Genomic DNA, 27,891 nt, shown 5'->3' on the forward strand with positions numbered 1-27,891 from the left:
TATAAATAAGATTTCATTACCTCTTAATTTAGAATTCCTTGTTTCCGGAAGATATAAAAAAGATGCCATAGCTAAAACCTCCTCTGCAAAAGGAGTCATTTGCAACTCCGGCCATAACAAACCGCTATACTTCCGTTGCAAACAACTTCATTCCCCGCTTTCTCCGCTCAGCACTATTTCCCATTACGGCTGACAGAAGGAGTCGGTCTAAATTACGCCGCAAATTGTCCCCCGTTCCGCCACAGATTCGGAATTAATTTCGGGTCATTTGCCGGCGCCATTTCCTACCACCCCAAAAGTCACGGCCCCCCGAAAGTAGTGATTCAGAAGGCACCGGCGAAATTATCGGGTTGGTGCTCGACCGACGCCCCGCGATGTTCCCAAAGATGGTTAGAAACGCCATCTTCGTAGCCGAACGTCAGAGCATCCACTCCAATCAATTGCAAAAGGGGGGAGTTGAAGAGAAGGCGGGCAGCAACAGATCGTCGTATCTCTCGAATAAATCCAAATTAAAACGTCGCCGGAGACACTGAGAGGACTAATTGGAAAACGGGACCTACTCGAATAATATATTGGGGGGACCTTCCCAGCTCCCGGGTCGCCATGTGGGGAGAGGTCGGCTTGTCAATATCCGGACTTTACCTCTAATTGATCACTCTAATTGATCACCCGTTACCAATGCTATCGTTGGAAAATGAGAAAATACGAAATTTTTCTACGATTATTTTACTTCATTTTGTAATCTCCCCATTCTAATAAGATACAACTATTCGCTCTCTCAATAAACTGAACTGTGTTCTTGAACATAAAAATCTTTTCCATTATTCATAAATCGAGGGTTATTATCCCTTGATTTGACGAATGTCAAATCAACTTCCGCTAATCAGCTCTATGAGGATTCGCTATTCTCACAACATTCATTATCCACACATAAGGATTGCTGAGGAAATTACTAAAGTATTATTTTGATTTATTAGCCGTGATGGAAAAAGCATTGTTATATAAGTATGATTACTGTTTAAACTAGCGGAGGCTCAGCGGACATTCACTCGTAATATCGCCCTACATAATTTAATTTAATTTTTTAGAATAATGCATAGATTATGAAGATAACTTGATTAAGTAACGTGCAAAAGTTATTAATCAACGTAAAAAGAAAAAGAACGAGAAAGAGTGTGTTAACGCTAATTTTTTACTTCCTTTTGTCTCCAAAACTACTGCCTTTAGCATTTTCAGTAAACCAAGATCGCCACATTCAAGATTCGTTCGAAGGGAAAGGAAAATGTTATGGTTAACTGGCAAAATGGTGGTACACACGATCTATCACATCGGACTTCTGTAGACCTCCCTTATCAATATAGCACTTCCTCATCAACGTTCATCAAACATTGGAGTCTGCTTTTTCTTCTTAATTGGAACAATCCTTAAAATGATACAAAAATCGTCGCTGGACTTTTCAGTCTTTGTTATCCCATAACATAATTACTAACAACTCTCTAAACTGACCTCTTGCAACATCAACTACTGCAACGACTATAAACATCGTTTCTAATATCCTAGAATATCGATTATGGCATCAAAATCGTTTTTGTTATCTCCTAGCATAATCCCTGACATTTTTTCGATACTACCTTGGTCTCACCCAACATTACAACTGATATTCAATATCATTTTTCATATCGTCTCTAGCCTTTACAGTATCTTACATTTTATAGCATAATTCCTAACATCTCTTAATTCTGTTTTGACATCTCTCAATATCTTGTTCATTCTTTTACTAAACATTGATCCTCATGTATTCGAACTTCATCCGTGATATCTTTCATCTTCTCAATATCATTTATGGTATCCAAACATCTCGAACAACTATTCACATCATGCTAAATAACCCTAAACATCATTTCTAATATCTCTCAACATAGTCTCTGATATCTTTGTCTTTCTTGGTCTTCCTTTACATTGTCAATAATATATTTTAACATCGTCCCCATTGTCTCATCTTGTATCATCTTGATATCCCTCATAATCATCGTCGAAATCTTGCAACATCAACAGATACTAAGAAGATCTCTCAATATCATCTCTCTAGAATATTGTTTCTAACACTCTTCAACATAGTTTATAACATCACATGATTCCGGATATATCTCAACATCATTCTTAACATCTTTCAAGATCATGACATCTCTCACCAACTTCCCTGGTATCTCTCAATAGCGTCTTTGTTGCCTTTGAATATCATCCTTAGTTTTCCAAATGATTCTCTATAGGATCAATTAGTTAATAACTTAATCGTGCATCTCAACATCATCTCTAATACCTTCCATTGTCGTTCTTGGTCTTCTATATTGTCTACAGCATCTTTCAACATCGTCCCTGACATCTGTAACAGAGTTAATAGATAGCAACATCTCCCAACACTGTCTTGGCCTACCTCAACATTATCTCATCCTGTGTCATTATTGTTCTTGAGATCTCTAAGGGTACGTTTATGTTGGATCATAATCATAGCCGATCTTTCAATATCGTTTGTGATATACCTCAACATCGCCCCTGATAACCTCGAAAATTGTATCTAACACTCCTCAACATAGATTATACCATCACATGATTCAAATTTAAATTCCGGACATATCTCAAAATTATCTCCCTAACATCTTTCAAGACCATGACATCTCTAAACAACTTCCATATCTCTCAACAGTCCACTTAATAACTACTCACTTAACTAATCAATCCTAGCCCACTTAATCATATCTTGCTTAGTATCTCTAAGTATCTTCCTCTAAATTTCTCAACATCATAGCTGTTTTTTAACAACACTTTGAATATCCATGTATTTAATCATCATACGCTTTGCGTTTCATTTATTTCATGAACATTGAGTGCCATAATGTAATCTTGACTCCAATGTTTTAATAGTTGTCAAATTTGGAGGAAATATAATAGAGTGAACTTTTTATCAAAAGTCGCTTGTAAATATGATAATATTTGAATTCTTAATTTTCTCTATTAAATAAAAAAATCATGAATAAATTCTCTCTGATATAAAAATGATTTTGTAGTAGTGGCTTTAATTTTTAATTTAAATAAATATTGACCATTTTAAATAACTTTCTTTGGACCAACGTTATATTATTTGGATGGGGAATGTGAAACGAGCCTATATTAAAATTGAATTAACGCACTAAATTCCCTGCTTCGGACAGGGGTCACGATAAATTCCTAACTGTGGCGGTTATCTTAATCTTCTATCCCCGGGCGGCCACTATTCTCGTTCTCCGCTTTCTCCGGTCCCCTCGTGGCTAGCTTCTCAATTTTCGAAATAACTTTTTACGTCTTCCGTAGACACCTTTACTTCCTCATTCTCTTTGAGGAAGTCGTTCCAAGTTTCCCCATGAAGAACTAACGCACAAAGTGAGGATTACGAGACTGTAGTTGGGTGTAATTATTAAAAGATCCAGCGAAACCAAATCAATACATCTTTTGTCTTAATTTTGAATTCGTTTAATAGTAATATTTAAATGTTGAGACGCTCAGTGTTAGTTTAGAAGTGCATGGATATATATGTTAAAATGATTTTTTTCGAGTACGGTCCTGTAGAGACTAAGGGCAGTTCGGTTTTAACACGGAGTGTCACCATTGGGAAGGTTGATAAATGCGCGACCCATATGTGCTGCGGTGGATGCGTCAGGATCCACTGGATTTATGTGCAGGACGTAATCAAACGTCGGCACGGACGGCGGCAGCGGCGGCCTCAGCGTCGTCGTCGTTCGATGCCTCCTTTTTACCAGCGCCCAACAAATTGCTCCCGTTCGACTTATTTCGAACGTATTAAAACGTCGACTGGTTTATGGATGGAACGGGGCGGATTTTCGGGGAAAACCGGATCGCTTTCCAATCAACCGTACTTTAGAAAGCGCTTCGGAAATTTCTTCTTTTTCCCGGTGTTACAAATCGATCTATTCGACCAATAGTACGTATTCGTGATGCATCAAAAAAATAAATAAATCGATTCTATTTTAAGGTGTAATTCATGATGAATCGTTTTATAATCCGACTAACTACTATAATTTTTTGTACTGGTAATAATATGATCCCGCTGACAAATACCGCATAAACCGTCGTGTCGATGTCCACGTCAAACGTACCAATAGGCAATTACGTGCAATTGAACCGCTTCTATCCAGAGGGCATTGGCTTCCCTTCCTCCCCCGGTTGCCACCATCGCGCATTATGTCGAATTGTGCATGAATGTTATGTTAGTCTGGCCATCATTAACGAGACACCAGTTATTGATGCCGGTACGTTGCGCACGCACAGATTTGGCGCCCGACGCCGTTCGGATACTCTTTATTTTTATCGGTATTGCAACCATTTCGGACCGATATAAACATCGACGGGAGCTGACGCCGACAGCTCTGAAATCGATGAGATGGAAATTGTTTGCGCCGCTGTACGTGCCGGAATATTTTTTTATTCGGTCGAGCGTATCGATTCGTTGTTTACGCCGCCCTATGCGTTCGGCACAACCAAAAAAGTGTACAAAAATGATAACGTAGCATCGTTCTGCGTTTAATAACCACGTTTGAAAACCGACCCGGATTTTGATAAACATTGACCCGGCGGATAAAAAGGGTTGAATAGAAGGCGATTTGCGTGAGAAACGGTGCGATATTTTTTAGCGCCGTTCTTGACGAGTTGACAGTTACAATTTAATCTGACCCGCGAGTTATGGTACCGTGACACGCGAACGCACCATCTGTCTCATTGCATTGAAATGATATATAGCAATTTTTGAGTACATGCGTGACGATTGCTAATAGCAAAAGTATCAATCATATCGTTTAATTGCGTTATTATGTCAATCCGTTAATTAAAAACATGTTTTCACGAAATATTAAAACGCTTTAAATATTTAAAAACAGTGATCGATTTAAACTGGTCTAATTATGATGAATAATAGAGTTATCATTGCACAAATAGACTTCGTTCAAATACAAATAAACGCGAACGCAATTATTCGTCAAACTGTGGTATCGCACAAACAGCAGTAGACACAGACAACAATAACAGATTACATTCGCGGATACTGTATTTAATGCAATCGGCATAATTCACGGTCCGGTTGGCGCGAAATTGTCAAATTCAAACGTACGTTTTGGATTCGAGCTATATTTATGGTTCAGTCGGATGTACGCGTTTCGATATAGCGATCTCGGCGATGCGCGACACGTGTCGTTGATCGAAATTTATAAGTCGACGGTTATTTGGTCGCCAAATACGATGATCTGAATATATGTTTTATAGCTGACCGTAACATTTGTTTTATTGTGCGAAGTTAGCCCCCATTTTTCTAGCCCCCAATTAGATAGGTTTTTACATATATAGTATTTTATAGTAGTTTTTTATACTATATTTTTATTTATAACATCTACAAGAATGCTACAATGACAATAAATTGCATAAAAGTACTGAAAAGAGTAGAAGTAGTAAAGTACTGATTGTGAGTAAAACAAGGCGATTCAATGTTGAACCTAAATTGTTTATCACAGTCCTGGAGAGTGCATTTAAACAACTGAATTAGACACAAAAAGGTATAAACATTGATGGAAAATGCCTAAGTAATTTGCGCTGCGCAGACGATATAGTTCTTATTTCCGATAGCCTTGGATAGATGAAACTAATGCTGAACGACTTAGGACTAAGGAGGTGTGTGCAAGAATCGGGCTTAATATCAATGTGGAGAAATCAAAATTTATGACAAATCTTGTTCCCAACTCTAACATCAACATTGGGGATAATGAGATTAAAAGGGTTGAAGGGCCATCAGGTTCGTGTATCGAGAGATAATCAAACAATGGGCAGCCTACGGGAAACTTAGTGACACTTTCAAGAGCGATATTCTTATATTACGTTATGACATACGGCTCCGAAACTTTAACAGTAACGATAGCCACCGCCATGAGGCTCAAAGTAACGCAGAGATAGATGGAGAGGTCGATGCTGGGTGTAACCCCGAGGGACCACATACAAAATGAAGACCTATGAAGAAGAACTGTCGTAAATGATGTGGTTAACATTGTGGCAAAGCTCAAGTGGAACTGGGCGGCTCATGTCGCGCGAATGAAGAATGAGCAGTGGACAAAACGGTTGCTTAAGTGAAGACCGCCTACAAGCTAGAGGAACGTCGTCAAAAGAATGATCAACAATTGGATTCAGACAGCACAGAACAGAATCGAATGGAACAGAATAGTCCTATGTCCAACAAAAGACGCAGAGGGCTGCTTGATGATAATAATCATAATAACTTAATCTAATCTAAATTACGACAGATTCGTCTCATGATAATAAGATGATATACGTCTTCAACGTCCATTTCATCATCTTCCCCTTAATTTTTTTTCGGAATCTGATATGTTTTTACTTGTATCTACCTACACATGTATACATGTATTTCTATGTCTATACATGTATACAGGGTGTTTCATGAGGAATTGTACATATCTTAATATGTTATAGATTTGTTCATGTTAAGCAGAAAAGTTCCTAAAAGCATGTGCTCAATTCTCAAAGGCCGTAATACGAGCGATTAGCTCATCACGCATCCATCCCCACATTCTCCTGGCAAAGTCTGTTGGTTCAAGGTGTTGTACTGGTTGAACATGGAATGGATGCAAGCCATAAGTACACAATGTTTTCCATACTTTTACATGAGGAACACCAAGACGAGCAGAAAGTCTTCTTGGACTGCGTTCTAGCGACTGAAGAATTTGTTCAACTTTATTCAGAGCTTGCACACCTGCGCGTTGAGAATGAATACTTGTACTTGGAACAGAACCGGTTTCATGAAATCTGTTGAATGTTCGAGTAAATGCTCTTGAATCTGACGGCACTCGGTTAGGAAACCGTCTCCTATAGTCACGAGCAGCACGTGCATTTGCATTGCAGAAATAGTGTTGCATTTTCAACAACTTAGTCGACACGGCAACGAAATAGTGTGAAATGTGAAGCATTGGCAAATGACTGTTTCACAACAGCCGAGCGTGATATCAGTTTATGCATTAACTGGCTGTATCTCAGTTGTCTTTGAGAATTGAGTACATGTTTTTAGGAACTTTTCTGCTTAAAATGAACAAATATATAACATATTAATATATGTACCATTCCTCATGAAACACCCTGTATATCTATATATGTAAAATCTTATCTAATTGGGGGTTAGAAAAATAGGAGTTAACTTCGCATAGGTAAGATGTGCATCAACTCCTAAGCGGATATATTAACATTGTGGGGCAAATATTTTTTGCAGTTGGTAACTTTTGTGGAATTGAGTCGGGAAAGTTTCTCTCAAGTTCCACAGGAACCGTTTCCCCGGAGAGATCCGTCGACAAACCGAGTTTCGGGAACTAGTTGACATATTCGAGTCCTCGTTTTATCAAATTGAGCATCGGTGAGCCGAGGCCATTATGTGCGTCGGTTCGCGGCGAATTTCGGCACTTTGCGACCGGAAAGTTTGCCAGGACTCGGGTCGGGATGGGTTTGTTTTACGTATAGCGAGTTTACGCCTTTCAAAGCCAATACGGTAGATGTTTTGGGGGCCATTTGCATAAACGCACTGAAATCACGGGGCCGCCATCATTTCTCTCATATTACCATAACGTCAACGATGTGTCTCCTCGCGGTGCCGTTTCGCGTTAAATTTTATTATGACCACGGTCGGCGGCTGGAAATTTCCCTTTTATTGCGTTTCTGTTTACCCACAGCCGAAAGAAAGGGGCGCCGAGCGAAGGGAAAATGGAATCCGGCCTCTATATCCGCTTTCCCGTAAATCTGAATGTACGCACGGCGTTATTCATGCCGTGCCGTTGCGAAGCGAGCATCATAACTCTTACGGTTAATGGCCGCGCCGGTTTCGGGTGCTGGAGCTTTATGGCAGCCCTTTGAAACGGCCCTTTTAGCATTAAACTAAAAATGCTAACGTTACATGTTCATTTTTAATATTTTTCCCACCAAGGAAGAATCTTAAGTTTTTATTTAGAATCACTATTACAACATTTCTAAAAGTAAGAGTAATTATACAACCCTATCGACATCTTCTGTCCCATTTCCTCAGCCGATACTTATCTCCTTCGAGACCTACTTTGCACCATCGCCTTCGCCAAAGCTCCTCTCCTGATAGCGCCCCTAATAACAGTTTGGCGCTAGCTAGAAATTGCGAGCAGTTCCTGTCGCTACCCTCCAATCGCTAAGCGACTTTTAAGACTAGCGAACCCCCTTATCTCTTGTTTTTTCCATCGCTCCCTCCTCATCCGGGAAAGTCTAAACGCGGTCGTATCGTTACGGAGTGTAAACGAATTTTCAATTACGTCCGTCAATCCACGAACGAAAGCGGCCGCCTTTGGCTTCATGGATCGGAAGGTCTTTCTTCCTTCCGTTTCCGTTCTTCCCCTCCTTGCGCCCATTTTGGGGGAATTGGTGCAGCGAAATTGATGACGGACGTGACTGCTAGGGTCGAATTCGATTGATGCAGTCAGGCGTCTCGTCTTGTTTATGGTCGGCCGTTTGGCGACAGATTACCCTCTAGTTTGAAAATAATTCAGAGAACATTTGTTTTCTCTTACATTATAAATGTTTTCTTTATTACTCAAGCAGTTCTTTACAACGAAAATTAGGTTAGAACCATTACATAAAAACGCAAATACATATTTCCGAACTTACTTACACCGGACATCTTTATTGTATACATTGAAGTTGATATAAGAAAGTCGTCGTCGTGTTGACGTCAAGAAAAAAAATCTCTCGGAAATATTTCAGGTGTGTCTGTTGGCTACAAAAGAAGATGCCAGGACGTTTTAAGATGCCCTGAAAAATGTCATCACTTCAATACTTTAAAGACCCGTGTTCGATTCCTGCTCGATTGTTGTCGAGCGCATGAATAGAACCCCGGGCGAAGCTCTCATTGAATGAAAAAGGTCGGTCTTCGTCGGGAGTTTTACAACCGGTAGCGTGCTATCTTTATCTTGCTGCCTAACCGAGAAGGGAGCAGACTCGGCTGAAAGGGAGAAAAATCTCAAACTCTTCCCCAGTTGGGATGATATTTTAATTTATAATCTCTGAACACGAATGTAAAAATCCCCCGGAAAGAGGCTGAAGTAGATGAGCCCCCAAGCAACGGAGCGCGCCGCCACCTCGTCATTTCGGTTTTCGCCCTTTTGTGTGCCAAGTGATTTAAATTTACATGAATGTTAGTAAATATGAATAAAATGCCGTAAGATGTAAAACGGGTTATTTCGAACCGAATAAGTTTGAGTGCTTACAATTGAATGTACAGCATTAATTATAAGGCAACATCCGCCTAAGTAGTCGGTTAGCACAACAACCTGAAGACCTGATAGCACACCGAGCTAAATCAGAGCCGAATGTGAAGTGCGGTTTATCTAACGCCCGGTCCTTAATTATTATTTTAATTAGAACGCGCCCGGCGTCGAGTCAGCTTGAGGCGAAACCGACGCCGACGCCTTCCGTGAAACAAACAGTGATTTAAACTTCAATTTACCAGCGTACAGAAATAGGCCCTTTGCCTGTCTTCTTACCGAACCGGAAGCGAATACGAACACGCCTCCTTTTCCAAATAAACGGCAGACCGTGTAACGACTTAAAAGCCTGTTTGCATATACACACAAGAAGAGGGGAATTTTCGGGGTATTCATGTACTAAACCAATATCGACTGTTAAATGAAATGTATTACATGAAAACCTCGATATAACAGACTAATAGGAGGAAAGGAGTGCCTGTTATGGTCAAAAGTCCGTTATATGAAACATTTTTAATTTGCACTTTAAACTGTTTCAATAAATAATTTTACTGCACACAAATTCGGACAATTATCCACACCGTTACGATCAGTCTACCTCGCTTTATATTTATCTAGCGCTGAATAAAAATTAAAACTAGGGCTAACACTAGCATTAGAACTAACACTAGACCTAGAACTAGAATCATTCGGGTTTAGCCGTCTTAACAGACGTACGGCTAAACCCGAATGTTTCTAGTTTTAGGTCTAGTGTTAGTTCTACTTTTCGTTTGATAAAAATATACAACAAGCTGGCATTCAATAACAATTAAATCAAAAACTACCGTCCTCGATTTATACATCGTATAGAAAACTCGGGAAATACTCTGACGTTATCTATGAAGATTATCTATAAGCACTAACAATTATATTTAAATATACTAATGTATTAAATTGTAAAGTAAGGTAAAGTAAAGTAAATTTACTCATTCAAAGAAGTTAACTACAAAACTAATTATTTTCTTAAATATGTCAAAGGACAAAATAACATAGTAATAATAGATAAATACATTAAAATTTTTTATTCGTCCAGAATTGACGACTCCAAATATTCAGGGATACTGTAGAAGATGTACTTCTTAAGAAGATTTTTGTTTTTTTGTAAAATAATGAATACGGCAATTCCATACAGCATAGAAGCATGAAAAAAGGCAAAGTAAACTGTGTTGGCTTCATCGCTGCCAATTAATTGTCGCACCCTTCTAATCGCATATATTTGACGACTGAGTCTGTTGTAATTCTACGTGGTCGTACCAAGTGAGAAGATTGTCTAGAACAACACCCAAATATTGCACCTTTCCACCTTCGAACTCGTAATGAATTCGACTAGTTGTCAAATAGATGTTGTTAGACTTTTCACGATTTGTAACAAGTTTATTGGTAGTAAACCTGTTAGATATAGATGCGCAAGTTCTAAAATCCTCACTATCCAGATGTTCTTTCTCTCGGCCCGAAACCATCGTTTGCGGCACTCCAATTTTAATAGATTTTCATTTTCTCTTCAATTGATTCCATTCCACAATTTGGGAGCGGCTTTCGAAATAAGATTTCGATAAGATTTAGTGCCTCATGGGCCATACAGTCAAACGCTGTTAAAAGATCATGGAAGTGTACTAGACAGTTTTTTTCACATTCAAAACGATCGTAAACCCATTCAGTCAGTCTCTGAAGGGCATTTACCGTTGATTTAGCTTCCCTAAACCCATATTGTTCCTCAGTGAAATGTTTATTCTTATCAAAAAAGTTTATTATTCGGAGTACCATGACTTTTTCGAAAATTTTAGAAAAGGCTGGTAGAATAGCTATAGGTCTGTAGTTATTCATATTCTCGGGACCACCCTTTTTAAGTAATGGTATAATTTTGGCATTGGCATTTGGTATTGGTATAAGTTTTAATCTATCGGGAAACACACCGTCTCTAATTGAGCAGTTTATATTATCAGAAACGGTTTCGAAAATTTTCAATTCCTCTTTAATATCGTCGTTTCTGTTATGATCTAATCTCTTACAGCCCTTGGTCGCTCTTAGAAAATTCACTTCCGCGGACTTTACCTTGCTTAAGTCCTTTTTCCTTGTCACCCATGCTTCGCTGCCATACAACAGGGTCGGTATTACCATTGTCATATAAAATTTCATTTGAGTATCGTTCCTGCATTTATTTCCCAAAATTCGTCTAATACTACACATTCTTGTGAAGATTGTTAATTTGTGATGTATGTCATATTTAAAATAACTGATCTGTTCTAAGCAAGCGTTATCAATGTATATCTTAGTACTTATTGGTTCCTTTCCTATGAATGCCATTATTTTTGTTTCTATCTTAGAGATTTCGCAGTAAAGTGTAATCTCTACTTATGTTATTGAGCAAGTATACGGCTTTTTGAAGCTTATCTTCTGACGTAGCAAAAATTATTTGATCGTCTGCGAAGAGTAGTGTTTTCAGAACGTTGTTATGGTTGCCATTTGGAACTTGATCCTTACATTTTTTGATTAGATCATCCATATACAAATTGAATAAAAACGGTGACAGACAACAGCCTTGTCTTACTCCTTGATTAATGTAGATCAAATCCAAGTCTTCGTCTGATTAATAGTATGACTTAAAAACATTTTATCCTTTATATACGAAGTCTGTTATATCGAGATTTTGCTGAATGTATTTTTGACAGTTTTGTTTTAGAAGATTTATAAATAAAAAAAATAAAACTGAATTTCTTATCTCCATCCAGTTTCTCTTCGTTCTTGAATGTACGAAGTAGATTTGCCGATTCGTGACACCCATTCAGCAGCATCGCTAGAATAAATAGAGCGGCCATAAAAAGGAAGGTGTGCACGTACAAAGCGGAGATATTAGGCATAACGTTCCCAGCAAACACGCTCGCCTCCTTTTGCGACCTTATTCAAAGCAATATTCCAAGCGGAAGTCCACAAAACACACCGTCAACGTTGGATTTCCTTTACGCTTTTCGCATACGTCTATTGAGTCGACCCGCGGTACTCTGCTGCTCTGTGAAACAGATAAAGATAACGAGACCACGTGCCGTACAAGCAAAAGGCTTTTCACATAGGTATATGTACAGATTACGTCAATAGAAAAATATGTACTTCCCTTTAGAATTTTTCTTTAAGAGCATCATCTAATTATATTTCCTATTTTATCCAAAAGTATTATATACAAAAGAATTTTAACTCAACATATAATAATAATTAATTGGAAATAATAAAGCTTTCTGACATTACAAACTAGAAAGACATAAAATAATCGATAGACGTAAACAAGTTAAAATTATGATTTGATGTAATAAAATAATAGCGAAGTACAATTGGGGTTGTTGTAAAGCGAGGCACAGTTATAATATAAACCGGAGATAAGAATTTTACCGCGAGTGGGAAAAAGGGCTGTCAAGGAACAGCAGTAAAGTCATTTGACTGCCAGTGGTACTTAGCCAGCCAAGACGGGGACCAAGCGGGAGGTGGTAGGGGGCGTACGACGTCGAGGTTTAGTGCGAACATAAAAATTATCTGTCTCCCTGAAACAGTGAATCGTTCCGTGGAAACCCGTTATCAGCGGCATAAAACGCTACGGTTTATTATCTGCAGCGCGGAGTGCGCTCTTCCGGCCCCCGACCCGTTTCAACCCGTTTCGACTCGCTTCGACCCGTTAAGAAGTCTAGAAAAATAGCTGACCTCCAGTTTTGAAATGACCCGACCACGTCATTTTATCCAATGGATAAATATTATTATTGAATTCGTCAATCGGTCGAATTAAGTGCAAAACTTTAATGTATGAGGTTTCCGTAGACTACTAAGTTATTACTGGAAGTTGAAAGCAACACAAACTCGTTCCAAAAATAAACCCTCGGCATTTAGTAAAGTTTCTTCGGAACTCCGTTCAATCTGATCACTATACATTTGCGGTAATAAATTTCTTTACGAGCACGTCGCTTTCCAAAACTGGAAACTGTGCGTGAAAGTTCATAACAAGTTAACTTTCCAACGATCCGTTCAAGGCGCACTGTCTTATATTTCAATAATCCTAATGATCAAATTATGCATTGACATAGGTTTACCTTAAACAAACATACACAAACACAAATTTCCTACTCCCTCGACTCTATAGCACGGCGGCAGTTCTAAACACGCATAATCATAAATTGCATCCGTCGCGATAACGATAAATACACGCGACGTCTACTGATAATGGCGATGTGCTCGTCCAGGTTCGGGCCAGGGTTGTAATTCCAGGATTCAGGGTAACATCCACCCGTTGTCCGTCTGTCCCGGGCCGACGTCCCATTAGGGTCGGCCGTATTGATGGGCTGAGCGACCGCCCAATCGAATTAGACCCATTACCTCACATAATTTAGGCGTCTAATTCAATTCGCTCGTTAAAGGAGGACTGTCCATCCTCAAAACTGCATTATAAGTTATACTACACTATCTAACCCCAATCAAACTTTAAAACATAACCATAAATCGATTATAATCCCATTAATGTAGGTAAACACTCATTTAAGAGAGTTATTTACGATGGTAAATTCTGAATTGTACCTAGGATTCATAAAAAAATGCGTACGATCAATTGTATTATCATCTACTAGTTGCTAAATCGTAGACTTTTAGCAATTTTTTGACACTAAACTGAATCGAAACTAATGACTGAAGGACATGTTTGAATCACATGTTTTGTTCTACGTTGTTATATTTTTCTACCTATGCCCTATGGTAATACCCTACTTTATAGTGGTTTTGTTTTTCTCTACCACTATCTTCACCTTCCACTTTTCCCAACACTCTTATCTTTCTATCTCTCCTCGTTCATTATTTTTCTTGTGTTTAGTACCTTATTATTATTGTTGTATTCGTTATTTCTTTCCATTTTAAAGCATTAAATAAAATAACAATGTCTTCTGTTTGTACTTTTATTGAAAAATGAATTATTTGTGTTATTACTTATCAACATAATAAACAACACAGAACTTCCAGAAGAATACACTATGATATCATTTGATATCACCAATCTATATACGAATGTACCCACCAACGAAACATTGGAAATAGTGAAAACCATTTTGGATGAAAAGATAGAAAATAAAGAAGACAGCAAAAACATATACAACCTGTTCGACCTATGCATTAAAAAGAATTTTTGCACATTTAATAACCAATGTTATTGCTACAATGAAGGTCTCCCAATGGGCTCGCCACATAGTGGATTGTTGGCAGATATTTTTTTAAATAACATTGAGAATAACAAAATTATGAATGACAACAATCCATTTAAGAAAGATATAATTTTATGGCAACGATATGTTGACATTATCGTATTTATTAACACAAAAAACAACAACAACATCGACAATCTTCACACCTAAATACATTACATAAAAACATACAATTTACAGTAGAAATAGAAGAAAACAACAAAATTAATTTCCTGGATGTGACAATAGAAAAAACAAAAAACAAAATAAAATACATTATATACAGAAAGCCTACACAAACAGATATAATCATTCCTCAAAATTCACAACATGATTACACACAAAAAAAATGGCGGCATTCAGAGCCTATATTCATAGAGCCCTTAACACGAACCTACACAAGAATGAATTGAGCAAGGAACTTAACATAATAAAACAAATAGGTCAAAACAATGGATACAGAACTGAGATAATTGATAAAATGTTTGATAAACAGAAGAACAAAACCAATCGTAATAGACAAACAACACTCAACACTCCACAAGAAAATGACAACAAAATTTACAGGACACTGGAATACCAAGGTAATATAAATAATAAAATAAAAAAGATCCTCAAAAGATATAATATCACACTCACATCCAAAAATAAGAACACCATAGGACAAATCCTTATAAACAACAAAGATAAAATAGACAAAATGGAAGATAATGGAGTATATAAACTGGAGTGCGGCACGTGTGGTGCAGTCTACATTGGAGAGACAGGAAGATCTTTAAAGACTAGAATTAAAGAACACAAAAATCAAAAAAGATCTAATTTCGGAAGACATCTCATCTTTAATGAAAACCACATATTCGACGATATAAAAAACTCCCAATTGATACACCGCATAAATAAAAATAACCTTATTGAGACCTTAGAAAACTACGAAATTAATAAGTTCAAACATAACCATCCAAGTATAACGTGTTTAAACGACCAAATAACAACAACTGAAAGACCTCTGTATACATATTTGAAAGTACCGTACACCCCTTCTAAAAAACCCCCAGATGAACGAGGATCTTAAACCATGGTAGCAGTTTAAGCATCGCAACATTCTGGGTCCTTGGCTACCAAAACAATATCCTATTATCCCACAAATATCCTACCCATTCCTTAAAAACCTTTAAAAAAATTATCCAAATAATTCCACTCCTAGATTTAGATTATAAAAATAATATGTTCTCCAATTTTAAAATTTATAATTGTAATATAGGCAACTTGCAAACACACATTCTAACCTCAAACAAGAATGAAAAACACGTGCACACATATTCCTGTCAAACTAACTTTGAACTTAACAGCTAATACCCTACAAGTAAAAAACACAAGTTCTTGTGAATTGAAGAAAAATTTTTAACATGTTAACTATCGCAAAAGACTTAAAAATAAACTGACGTAAGTCTTTAGTTTTTTAACATATAATATAATTTACATAGATTAACAATTCAATACATAAAACATTTTTTAATTTGTAATAGATTTTTAACAAAATTGTGTAAAACGAGTTGTATCTTTTTATAATAGGAAATTCGAGGGTCCTGAGGATGGTTCTACTATTGAACCGAAACCGGTAGAATTGAAAACAAATAATCCATTTTTCAATAAAAGTACAAACAGAAGACATTGCTATTTTATTTAGTACCTTATTGTTGTAATCACTCGTCTGTTGTAAAGCTTCCTCATATTTTATTGCTCTTCGCTCTTCCATTCTCACTTCCTCAAACTTCAATTCTTCTCTCACTGTATATCCAGCGTCTCCATGCTTAGTCCAACCTACCATTAATTCTGAATATCCTTAACTAGGCTGTGCTCTTACGCCATACCTTCTTGCCAAGCTGTCAAACATTAATTAACTTCTCCCTAAGTCTTTATTAATTATTCTTCCCCGAAGCTCCATAACTACCCTTTATAACTATTGCGCAAAATCCAAGTTCTTCAATCTCTTCAACTCTTCCACTTCTCATCCTTCCGATTTTCTATGTTCATCACCAACTTCTCTCCTTCCGCTATCATTCCATACATCTCATTGTCGTTTTTAACTTTGCAGCTACCTTTCCAACCACAAGCAGATTTTCTGTGCCCACAATTCTGCCTCCTCTTCAAATTTTCTTCTGGATCTTCAATATAAATTGTGAACATGCTTGGGTTTAAGATTTAATGGTAATTCTTGCTCCTCACAACTTTAATCGTCAATATCCACGCTTTGCCTAACCGCTTTTCAATTTCTCTCCGTTTAGCGTATCGAATGGATCTCCTAGCTCTACAAATAAGACATCTCTACGTGTGTCCGCAATACTGTTAGTCTCTATATTAGTAGAGACAATCAGACGCTACAATGTAGCATAAAATCTGCTACATTGCTCTTCACAAATCCTGGCGACTTTCTAAAAATATCATAAAGTGTTCTGACGCGTATACCTTCTGTATTTTCTACACTTTCACCATCATTGCACATCTATTTCAAGAATTCTCTTTATTGTGTATTTCAATTTCTTTTTATCATCTTTCTACATCCCTCTCCTGCAAAACCAACACTGTCCTCTTCAAATGATACATCAAGTCAATACCGTTTTGTTGCATAATATTATTAATTAACCTGCTTCATCTTATCTAACATCCAAAACTTGCAGAGCATGTTCACTTTTTACTACTTGTTTAACATATAAGTTCACATCAACTTTATTAGTTGGTTTAAAGCTGAGAGTAGCTACATCTTCACTATTGGAAAAATCTAATAAATGTTCATTTTCCGATTAGTTATTATATTAACAATGTTTTTCAATTTTTTTAGCGGAATGCATTTAGCCACAACTTATACTGAATTGTAGAATACAAAAAAATAATAAGGATTGTTAATGCAAAATGGGACAACTATGCGACAATAACGATACAGTTTGAAGGTTTTGTGGAGATACTTTTTAATCACATGATTTTACAGAAATAAAATACTTACATTATTCTCAATGGTTTTTATGTTTTATCCAATGTCAACAAGATTCGATTTGTCCAAGAGTCGCACCCTTTTATCACATTAATCAGTCCCCAAGGAACACACAATACTATGTATTCAATAGTTATGGCATCAAGTCTCTTAAATGCATTATTGCTAATACGCAATTGCGTACACATGTCAGTATTTTTTGTATGACGTAATCTTTTCTCGCTGTCTAAAATCATATAACGGTTTCGTTTAGGAACTCTTCAAGTTCAGCTTTTTATAAGATCTCTCATATACTCTTAACTACACAGTCTTGCATTGCAATCTTAACACCATACCCTTCAGTTTTGCGAATTAATACAACATTGCATATGATAAACACCTGCAGATTTCAAAGTACTTTCAAAATTATTAGCATTTTCATATAAAACCTTACGTTTCTATTCGCACTTTCGCTTGAATGCAAGAAAATTTTTAGGGCGCTAATTTGTTGCGCTTCTAACAGGTATTTTGATGACGATTTTAATGACGCCTTTTAGAGAAATGTTTACAATATATTGTGCCCTATCTTCCGTCTTAAGAGACGCACAACTAAACCCGAATGTTTCTGGTTCTAGATCTTGTGTTAGTTCTAGTGATAGTGCTAGTGGAAAACTAGAATTAACACTAGACCTAGAACTAGAAAATACCGGGTTTAGCGTGCGTTTGAAGACATACATGTTAGTTCTAGTTTTTTCTTAGTTGTTACTATGTAGAACTAACACTATACCTATCTAACTAAAATCATTCGGATTTAGCCGTCTTTAGAGACGTGTGGCTAAACCCAAATGGTTTCAGTTCTAGGTGTAGTATTAGTTCTAGTTTTACTACTAAAAATAAGTAGGTACTCTATGGAAATATATTTTTGTATGTTGCATCTTAAGTGAAATTCACTGTATGTATATCCACATATAAAATAACATAAAATCAAAAATCTTTAATGTAACATAGAAGGTATAAAAAAATATTGTAAATAGTTTAGTATAATACAGTAAACTAGTTTAAATATGTTATACCTTAACATATCTTGAATCGAATTCTCATGCGAGAACTTCACCAGTCTTCAACTCATTAATATTGCCGTGCGTCTTGAGGATTAGCGGTCTGACATCTGGTACGTGGAGCCTTCGGTTGGAACTGGGGGATGTTCGAAGGCAGCGGTCCCTTTTAGTAGAAACCCCCTTTCGGTCCCCATAGATCCCTAGGAGGGACCGCTGCGAAGGGCATATTAAAGCGGCGGCGGACGCTGTTTACTTAATCTAATCGTTCCGAAGGAAACTAGTGTAACTTGTCGGGGCGTATTAGGACTTGAACTGGTAAGCAACGGCTCTCTCTTCGACCTCCTCCCTAATTCAGTACCGAAGCCCTAAGTTTTCTTTGATGTAGGCGGTGGAAATTAGTCGGCTCAATTTAACACCTCAACTGTTTCAAAGAAAACGAAATGGTTTTACGGTATATAGATATAATTTAGTACATATTAGTTTTATTAAACTAAAATTACTGGATATTTTCGATGTTTACAATCATTAAAAGTAATTGAGCGTGGTCAACACAATTGGCCACAACCTGTAAATACAAAACATAGGGAGCTGGGTGAATAACCATAACAGTTTCTAGGGAATAACGCCAAATTGAGTCTCCGATGGCACGGTCCGCCCCACAAGCCAGTAATAAGCTCGTCTTTATTATAATTGTCCTAATTCGGGTGTTGTTAGTCCGAATCCTCGCCGTTCTATGACCAGACATAAAACGACACTAACCGAATCGCAGCTTTTTGTCGTTTATATTGTGACGTACGAATCTGTTTTCCCTAATAATTACGCTCTACATTTGTTCCCTTTACCATTACCCCAATTGCTTCCTATGTGTTATGTCACCGAAGAATATTTGAACAGGGTTTGAGCGTTCAATATGTCATACCCAACAAAAATGACAAATTATGTTTCATAAAAGATTTTATTAGAAATTAAGGGTTTAATTAATTTTAAAAAATATAGAATTATTTCTAGCACAATCAATTTACTTTAATATTTCTATACATTTCACAGGTCTTTTTTTATTTTCAAAAAAACGTAATTGAATTCGAACATTTCTTGTGTCCACGGCAAATTCTAGAGGGAGAAAATTGGGACGCTCCCATGAGTGGTAATTTGATTTCCGCGCAGAATGCAGAGTCCGCGTTTCGGAAACTACGAGAACGCCGTTACTGGAGTCAATTCTACGGTACGAGCAAACAAGAGAAGAAAAACGCATCGACGGACGGCCAGGCAATTACGCGATTGGAATTTTTCGTTGTTGTTCGCAATTAAGCTGATCCAAATTTGACTGTAACGTTCGGACGTTTCGTTTGACGTTCTAAGCTTCGAGTTTTCAATTCGAATATGTTACACCCTGTTTGTTTTATTGCTACTTTTCGATAATAACGAAGTCGTTACATTTATTTGGTTATGTTACAAATATGGGATGTTATTAACTTAATCGTGGAAGAAAATTTACTCTTAATTAGCTATAAAAGTTAAACCCGTCTTCGAGTTCGCTTTTTCTCTTTTTTTAATTAAACGATTATTTAGGAAGCGACGCATAAAAAACGAGGCTCCGTCGGGTCCGACAAAAAAAGGGAAGGCATCAGGTTTCTCGCGAATTTCGCCATTTCCGGCCATGTTTGCAGAATTAAGTGGAAGAGGGAGAATGGACGGGGATCGAGAAAACCGAGCCCGAAGGCGTGATTTGAAGTGGAGTGACGACCGAATCTGCCCCCAAAGGCTCCCTTAATACCGAGCGAGCGCGAGGCAATATCCATACCGACATTTAATATCGCTTTTGAGAAAACATCAAGGCATATTGACGGGGTGGCAAAAAGGGCGCTCCACTGTCGCGCGCGCGAAAATCCTAACTCGAATTTAATATCTTCATTTTATATTAAAAATTGCGACGATACGAAATTAGGACACGCACTACCGCCATCATTTCTTCGCACTTAGGCGGAAGCGCCGGTTTTTACACCGATCGCGGTGGTTTTTAGCTTGTAAACTGTGCACTCAAAAAGCGAGGAGTATTCTGTGATGGGTGTCTTGGTCGCAATTTGAACGCTAACGGAGGTTGTTAACGGAAAATGATCTCCTCGGAGGCAGGATGCGAGGCGGCGTTAATAACAAACCTTCGCTCAACTCCAACTTCTAATTACTACTTGTGCCCACCATCGAAATGGTGGTGCCGGAACTTTCGCCCTCTTTCTAACTCGTTCAACCACTCAACTATCGTTCGATTCCTTACTGATTTCTCATTACTACGCTGAACTGTACAAAAAGTTTTTCAAAAATAAACATGTAATTGTTTGGTAAATCACGATTAAAAGAAAGCAACGTGCTTTAGATGTGTTATATCTTAGTAATAAGTGTTATTTGCCACGTTGCTGTTCGTTTAATGCGGTCTAATCGCTTAAATCGCCTCTTACAATAAAAACGAGAGTAAGAGCGTAGCGTAGGTCCACATTAAGCCATCAAAAAACGATTTGGAGAAGCGAAAGAACCGGGCAACATCCTAGTGAGAAACTAAGGAGCAATTAGTTCCGGTGCTACCGGTATCCGGCCACTGTGGTAGTAATTATCATAAGGCTCGGATCTCGGTGTGTTCTGCGAGCCGCTACCTCGTTCAGATGACTTTAAGAGATTACAATAAGATCTAAGATAGGATATTTGTTTAAGAACTTTTCCACATTTTAACGATGTTAGTATGGACCGGAATATTTTATTTATCTCGTTAACAAAGTAATTTAATACTGATTTTATTTCAGGTAGCCTTAAAGATAATGGACGTGACACTAATTAAAGAGGATTACGTCATAAGGAACCTGTACAGGGAAGCAAGGATCATGTCGCGGCTTTTTCACCCCTGCATAGCGGCCCTCTTCCAGACGATGCAGGTACAAACTTTTTAATTAGCCCTTAATTGGCGACAAAATACTTGATTTTTCTCGTTGCATCAGCAAAATTAGAAACAAGATCTTACAACACTGATATTAAAATAAACTCACTATTTGTAACTAACACGGTTAGACTAACTTCGATATGATGCTAAATAGGGCGTAAACGTAAATGGTAATTGATGTCACCGACAGCGCCGGCGGCTTCACCCCGATCGATACCGAACCGGTAGCCTCTTTGCACGCACGTGTGCGTTGCGTAACACGCGTGTACACGTTTCTATTGCGATGAGAATTTGCGGGAATCGTGAACGATACCATGAAATCGAAATCGCCGGCACGCGATGCGCAGCTGAACCTTTAAAAAACGCATAAGTCGATAGCAAAAAAAACTTGGTCCATTTTAAATATGTATACGTATTGATAGAGGTAGGGATAAGAGGGGGGCGCTCGTAAAATCGAAATTCACATGACACCGCGGTCAGCAATATTTATCGAAATTGCAGTTTAATATTTCACCGACCGATCGTACGGCCGCCAATCTGCACGCACACTCTGTTAATATTTCACCGTATTCTAGTTATGATAGCCTCCGGTTATTATTTGATTGATAAGTTTAACCGAACGATCAGACCATCGACGTTAACTGACGTGACGGTTTGCTACTTCACTTCGAAATTAAAATAATGGAATTTTTTTACCGGCGAGACGATAGCAACATACCGCTCAGCAACAAACTTTTTCCTTTATATTTGCACCTACTTCTAGTTCCCATATCTTTGTTATCTAGAAAGATAGCGAAAAACTAAGCACACGGTTGGAAAGCTTGGCTTTTTCTCTATCTTAAACCGAGTTTTCGTCCGCCGATATGTTGATAATAAGCGCAAGAAAAAATAAGAAACGTCGCGCTGCATTCAATTTACCTCAGAATTACCAAACTTCACGGCCTTGTGCAGCCGTTACCAGATGGAAATTCAATAAATGGTTTACATATTCGGAAAGAGCTGACCGTGGACTATCTTATTCCGAGTTTTCGTCCGTGAATATCTACCGGCGTCTGTAAGAAAAACGCTCCTGAAAATGGGCCTACAGTTGTCAACAAACTTTACTTTTGTATTTCCATCTATGTACTTTTCGGACGGATATCTTTGTTATTTATAACGCTAGCGGAAAACTAAGCACACGGTTGGAAAGCTTGGTCGTTTCTCTATCTTAAACCGAGTTTTCGTCCGCCGATTTGTTGATAATGAGAGCAAGAAAAAATAAGAATCGTCGCGCTGCCACGAATTTTCTGAAAATTTTCTGCTCTTTCCAACGGTGTACGACGCATTTGCATACGCGTTTTTTAAATTGATAAACTAAATAACTTAAAATGCAAAGGTTGGTAACGTTACCAGATTCAAAACCATCAAAACACAATTTCAGATTCTGATAAAATAGGTGTAACATGAAATAATCTTTCCGTTTTGAACAGTTTAACATGTTTCTAAACGTAAAACTAAAACTAGAACTAACACTAGCACTATCACTAGAACTAACACTAGACCTAGAACTAGAAACTTTCGGGTTCGCTTCGAACTTGTTTTCTGAAGGTTGCAACATGGCATCCGACACGTCAAACATTTTATTAACACCGGCCGTGAAAGCCTTCGTACTTATGTATATGTTTTTAAACGGTTATAAATAAATTAAGAGTGAATGAAAAATTATCTGTCAACATGAAATGAAGTTAGTTATTCTCTCTCAGGTAAAAGTTTGTCCCAATTTTTCCTTCATCAAATAAGAAAGTTAGGATAAGAAGTGATTGCGTTCTACTACCTGTAGGTTGTCTTTCAGGTGTGTCTCTTTTACAGACGCCGGCGGACATTGCCGGACGAAAACTCGAAATAAGACAGGCCAAGGTTAGCTCTTTTCGAATATGTAATAGTAAACCATTTGTTGAATTTCCTTCTGATAACGGCTGCACAAAGCCTTAAAGTGGGGCAATTTTGAGGTGATTTAAATGTAGTGTGTCGTTTCTTATTTTTTTCTGCTTTTATTATTAGTATATCAGCGGACGAAAACATGGTTTGAGATATGGAAAAGACCAAGCTTTTTTTGACTAACCGTGTGCTTAGTTTTTCGCTATGTTTCTAGATAACGAAAATATTGGCCCGAAAAGTAGACGGAAATACAAGGGAAAAGTTTGTTGCTGGGCTGAAAAACGATTGTGCAAACGTGTGATTCAGATGTGTTATATACCGATGAAAAGAGCAGAAAATTTCCCATAGGATGAATATAGTTCTAGAGTTTCCTCCCCGTCATATAAGAGAGTTATTGACCCAAGCGTGGTTTAGCCGCGGCAAAAATTCGTGGCAGCGCGACGTTTCTTATTTTTTCTTGCTCTCATTATCAACATATCGGCGGACTCGGTTTAAGATAGAGAAACGGCCAAGCTTCCCAACCGTGTGCTTAGTTTTTCGCTAGCGTTATAAATAACAAAGATATCCGTCCGAAAAGTACATAGATGAAAATACAAAAGTAAAATCTGTTGCCAACTGTAGGCTCTTTTTCAGGAGCGTTTTTTTTTACAGACGCCGACAGATATTGACGGACAATAACTCGGAATAAGATAGTCCAAGGTCAGCTCTTTCCGAATATATAAACCATTTGTTGAATTTCCATCTGGCAACGGCTGCACAAGGTCGTGAAGATTGATAATTTTGAGGTAATTTGAATGCAGCGGGACGTTTCTTATTTCTTCTTGCTCTTATTATCAACATATCAGCGGACGAAAACTCGGTTTATAATAGAGAAAAGACCAAGCTTTCCAACCGTGTGCTTAGTTTTTCGCTATCTTTCTAGATAACGAAGATATGGGCCCTAGAAGTAGGAAATATAAAGGAAAAAGTTTGTTGCTGAGCGGTTTGTTGCTATCGTCTCGCCGGTATTTTTTTTAATTTATACCGTTTTTTTTTTCAAATAACAATAATTAATTACAATAAGCAGTGACAACACAAATGCATAACTGTAAGTAAATATTCACATTATACCGGGAATTTCATATAACTAGCAATATATTAATGCACTAACCATAGTTACGAAAGTACTATGCACTACCTATGCGAAGTTAGCCCCCAATTAGATAGGATTTTACATGTATAGTATTTTGATTATAACAAGAGAACCAGTCAACCGATTTCGATAAACAATGCCCGATTCGAAATCTCTCTCGAATTCCGCTAAAACGCCAAAATAATGAGAAGGTACACGAAAATAACACAAAAATGACCTTTTTTAAGTGGTGATAACTCGTAAACGATGTACCCGATGATCAAGATATATACGTCATTCGATTCGTCATAGTTTCTTCTATCGAAATCACAAAATGCCCGATTTCAATTCTCTCCCGTTAACCTTGTACAGCCCACGGAATGACACCGTGTTCGGCTCGTTGTTTACGCACTTATGAACGCCCGAAAGTCTAGCCCCCAATATAAAAAAATTAATTTAAACTAAATCGACTATAATAAGAGAACGGTTTGACGGATTTTAATGTTTTATATGTCAATCCATAGCTTTCGCCTGGTTGAATACAGTTGTCGAAATGCCCGATTCGAAGTATTTAAGAATTTTGATAAAAACACAAAAAACGAATTAATCAAACACATCAATTATCTCCTTAACTAATTGACCAATTTTAGTCATCAACATCTCGATCGAAAGTATGATCTACAATGAATGCGAAGGTGGAAATGCCTGATTTCAAAATTTATTAATTACCTGCGTACGGCTATTGAAATGACCCCGCGAATCTAACGACGAGACGTCTAGCCCCCAATATGAAAAAATTAATTTAAACTAAATCGACTACAATTAGAGAACGGTTTGACGGATTTTAATGTTTTATATCTCAAATGAAAGCCTGCGTCTGGCTGAATGCGTACGTCGAAATGCCTGATTCGAAATATTTAAGGGTTTTGATTAAAACACAAAAAACGAATTAATCAAACACATCAATTATCTCCTTAACTAATTGACCAATTTTAGTCATCAACATCTCGATCGAAAGTATGATCTACAATGAATGCGAAGGTGGAAATGCCCGATTTCAAAATTTACTAATTACCTGCGTACAGTCATTGAAATGACCCCGCGAATCTGCCGACTGGAAGTCTTAGCCCCCTATAAGAAAAAATTAATTTTGATTACATTCGCTATAAGTAAAGAACGGTTTGACGGATTTTAATGTTTTATATCTCAAATGAAAGCTTACGTCTGGCTGAATGCATATGTCAAAATGCCCGATTCAAAATATTTAAGAATTTTGAATAAAACACAAAAAATTAATTGATCAAATAAGTCAATTATCTCCTTTATTATTTGATCAATTTTAGTTGTCAACATCTCCATCGAAAGTATGATCCATGGCGAATGCGAAAATGGAAATGCCCGATCTCTAAATTTGCTAATTAAGTACGTACGGTTGTTTAAACGACTCCAGTGACTTTACTGCCTGGAAGTCTTACTTACATAAAAAATAATTTTTTGTAAACGGATTATTACTAAAGAACAACTTAATGTGAAAATGTTTGAAATATTCTACTAATCATAATAAAGTATGTAAACAAACGAACAAAGTAATAGACTGATTTAAAATGTATTTGTACTATATTTTAACTATTTTTGGTTTTAGTATTTCTACCTTTACTATAACTTATTGTTGTTCTTACTAGTTTTCTACTCTTCTTTTTCAAATTTTATATTTTTAGCTGCATATAGTTTCACACAAAAAGCGCCCCAACCCATAACTTTGTTGTTTATATTGAAATATAAATAAAGTTTTCAGGGGCAAGGTGCTGATTTACTTTGTTTACACTTGTTTCAATTTTTACAATTCTTTTAAAATTTTCTATTATATCCAATTATTCTTCAACTTTTCCTTCAAATTGTATAATATATTTTTCTCTTCATTACAAAAGTTAAACTGTTTTCCGAATATTCCATAAAGAATAATGCATAAGTGACAATAAAAATAAAAATGTTGAAGAATGTGATAGACAAAATCAGACCACTCACTGAGTTGTTTAAATAACCGTACGCATTTAATCAGCGAATTTTGAGATCGGGCATTTACATCATTGCATTCACCGTGCATCGTACTTTCGATCGAGATGATATTGACTAAAATTGGTCAATTAATAAATGAGATAATTTACTTATTTGATTAATTAATTTTTTGTGTTTTATTCAAAATTCTTAAATATTTCGAATCGGGCATTTCGACATAATTATTCCCAGATGCATGTTTTCGTTTGAGATATAAAAGATTAAAATTGGTCAAACCGTTCTTTAGTTATAGCGAAATTAATCAAATTAATTTTTTCTTATTGGGGGCTAGACTTCCAGTCGGTAGATACGTGGAGTCATTTAAATAACCGTACGTAGGTAATTAGTAAATTTTGAGATCGGGCATTTCCGCCTTCGCATTCATTGTGGTTCATACTTTCGATCGAGATGTTGATGACTAAAATTGGTCAATTAGTTAAGGAGATAATTGATGTGTTTGATTAATTCGTTTTTTGTGTTTTAATCAAAATTCTTAAATACTTCGAATCGGGCATTTCGACATCTGCATTCAGCCAGGCGAAAGCTATCGATTAACATATAAAACATTAAAATCCGTCAAACCGTTCTCTTATTATAGTCGATTTAGTTTAAATTAATTTTTTTATATTGGGGGCCAGACTTTCGGGCGTTCATAAGTGCGTAAACAACGAGCCGAACACGGTGTCATTCCGTGGGCTGTACAAGGTTAACGGGAGAGAATTGAAATCGGGCATTTTGTGATTTCGATAGAAGAAACTATGACGAATCGAATGACGTATAGATCTTGATCATCGGGTACATTGTTTACGAGTTATCACCACTTAAAAAAGGTCATTTTTGTGTTATTTTCGTGTACCTTCGCATTATTTTGGCGTTTTAGCGGAATTCTTAAGAGATTTCGAATCGGGCATTTCCACTTTCATATTGGCCAAGGATTGAGCTTTCGAATGAGACATTGTTTATAGAAATCGGTTGACTGGTTCTCTTGTTATAATCAAAATACTATACATGTAAAATCCTATCTAATTGGGGGCTAGAAAAATTGGGGGCTAACTTCGCATAGGTCTATGCACTGTCCCACATAAAATGCAAGATAGCTTAATAGTACAGGCATTGGGTAGTTTTGCAAAGGAAAAGTTAGAAACTCTGAGTTTCTGTCTTAAGAGACGCACGGCTAAACCCGAATGTTTCTGCTTCTAGGTCTAGTGCTAGTTCTAACGATAGTGCTAGTGTAAAACTAAACCTAGAAAATATCGGGTTATGTTATATATTGATGGATTTGAAGTGGATTGAATG

At 37.1% G+C, this 27,891-nt stretch overlaps 1 protein-coding gene across 2 annotated transcripts in view; it reads left to right on the forward strand.

The window, feature by feature from the left end:
- Positions 1–27,891, forward strand: part of LOC111419635 (serine/threonine-protein kinase MARK2-like) — a 138,844-nt gene that overhangs the window by 86,563 nt on the left and 24,390 nt on the right. For both annotated transcript variants that reach the window (XM_023052470.2, XM_023052471.2), the window contains exon 2: positions 21,379–21,507. In XM_023052470.2, coding sequence (XP_022908238.2) covers positions 21,379–21,507 — 129 coding nt within the window. The remainder of the gene's footprint in view (positions 1–21,378; positions 21,508–27,891) is intronic.

This window comes from Onthophagus taurus, chromosome 7 (assembly GCF_036711975.1).
Source record: "Onthophagus taurus isolate NC chromosome 7, IU_Otau_3.0, whole genome shotgun sequence".
Taxonomy (NCBI): Eukaryota; Metazoa; Arthropoda; class Insecta; order Coleoptera; family Scarabaeidae; genus Onthophagus; species Onthophagus taurus.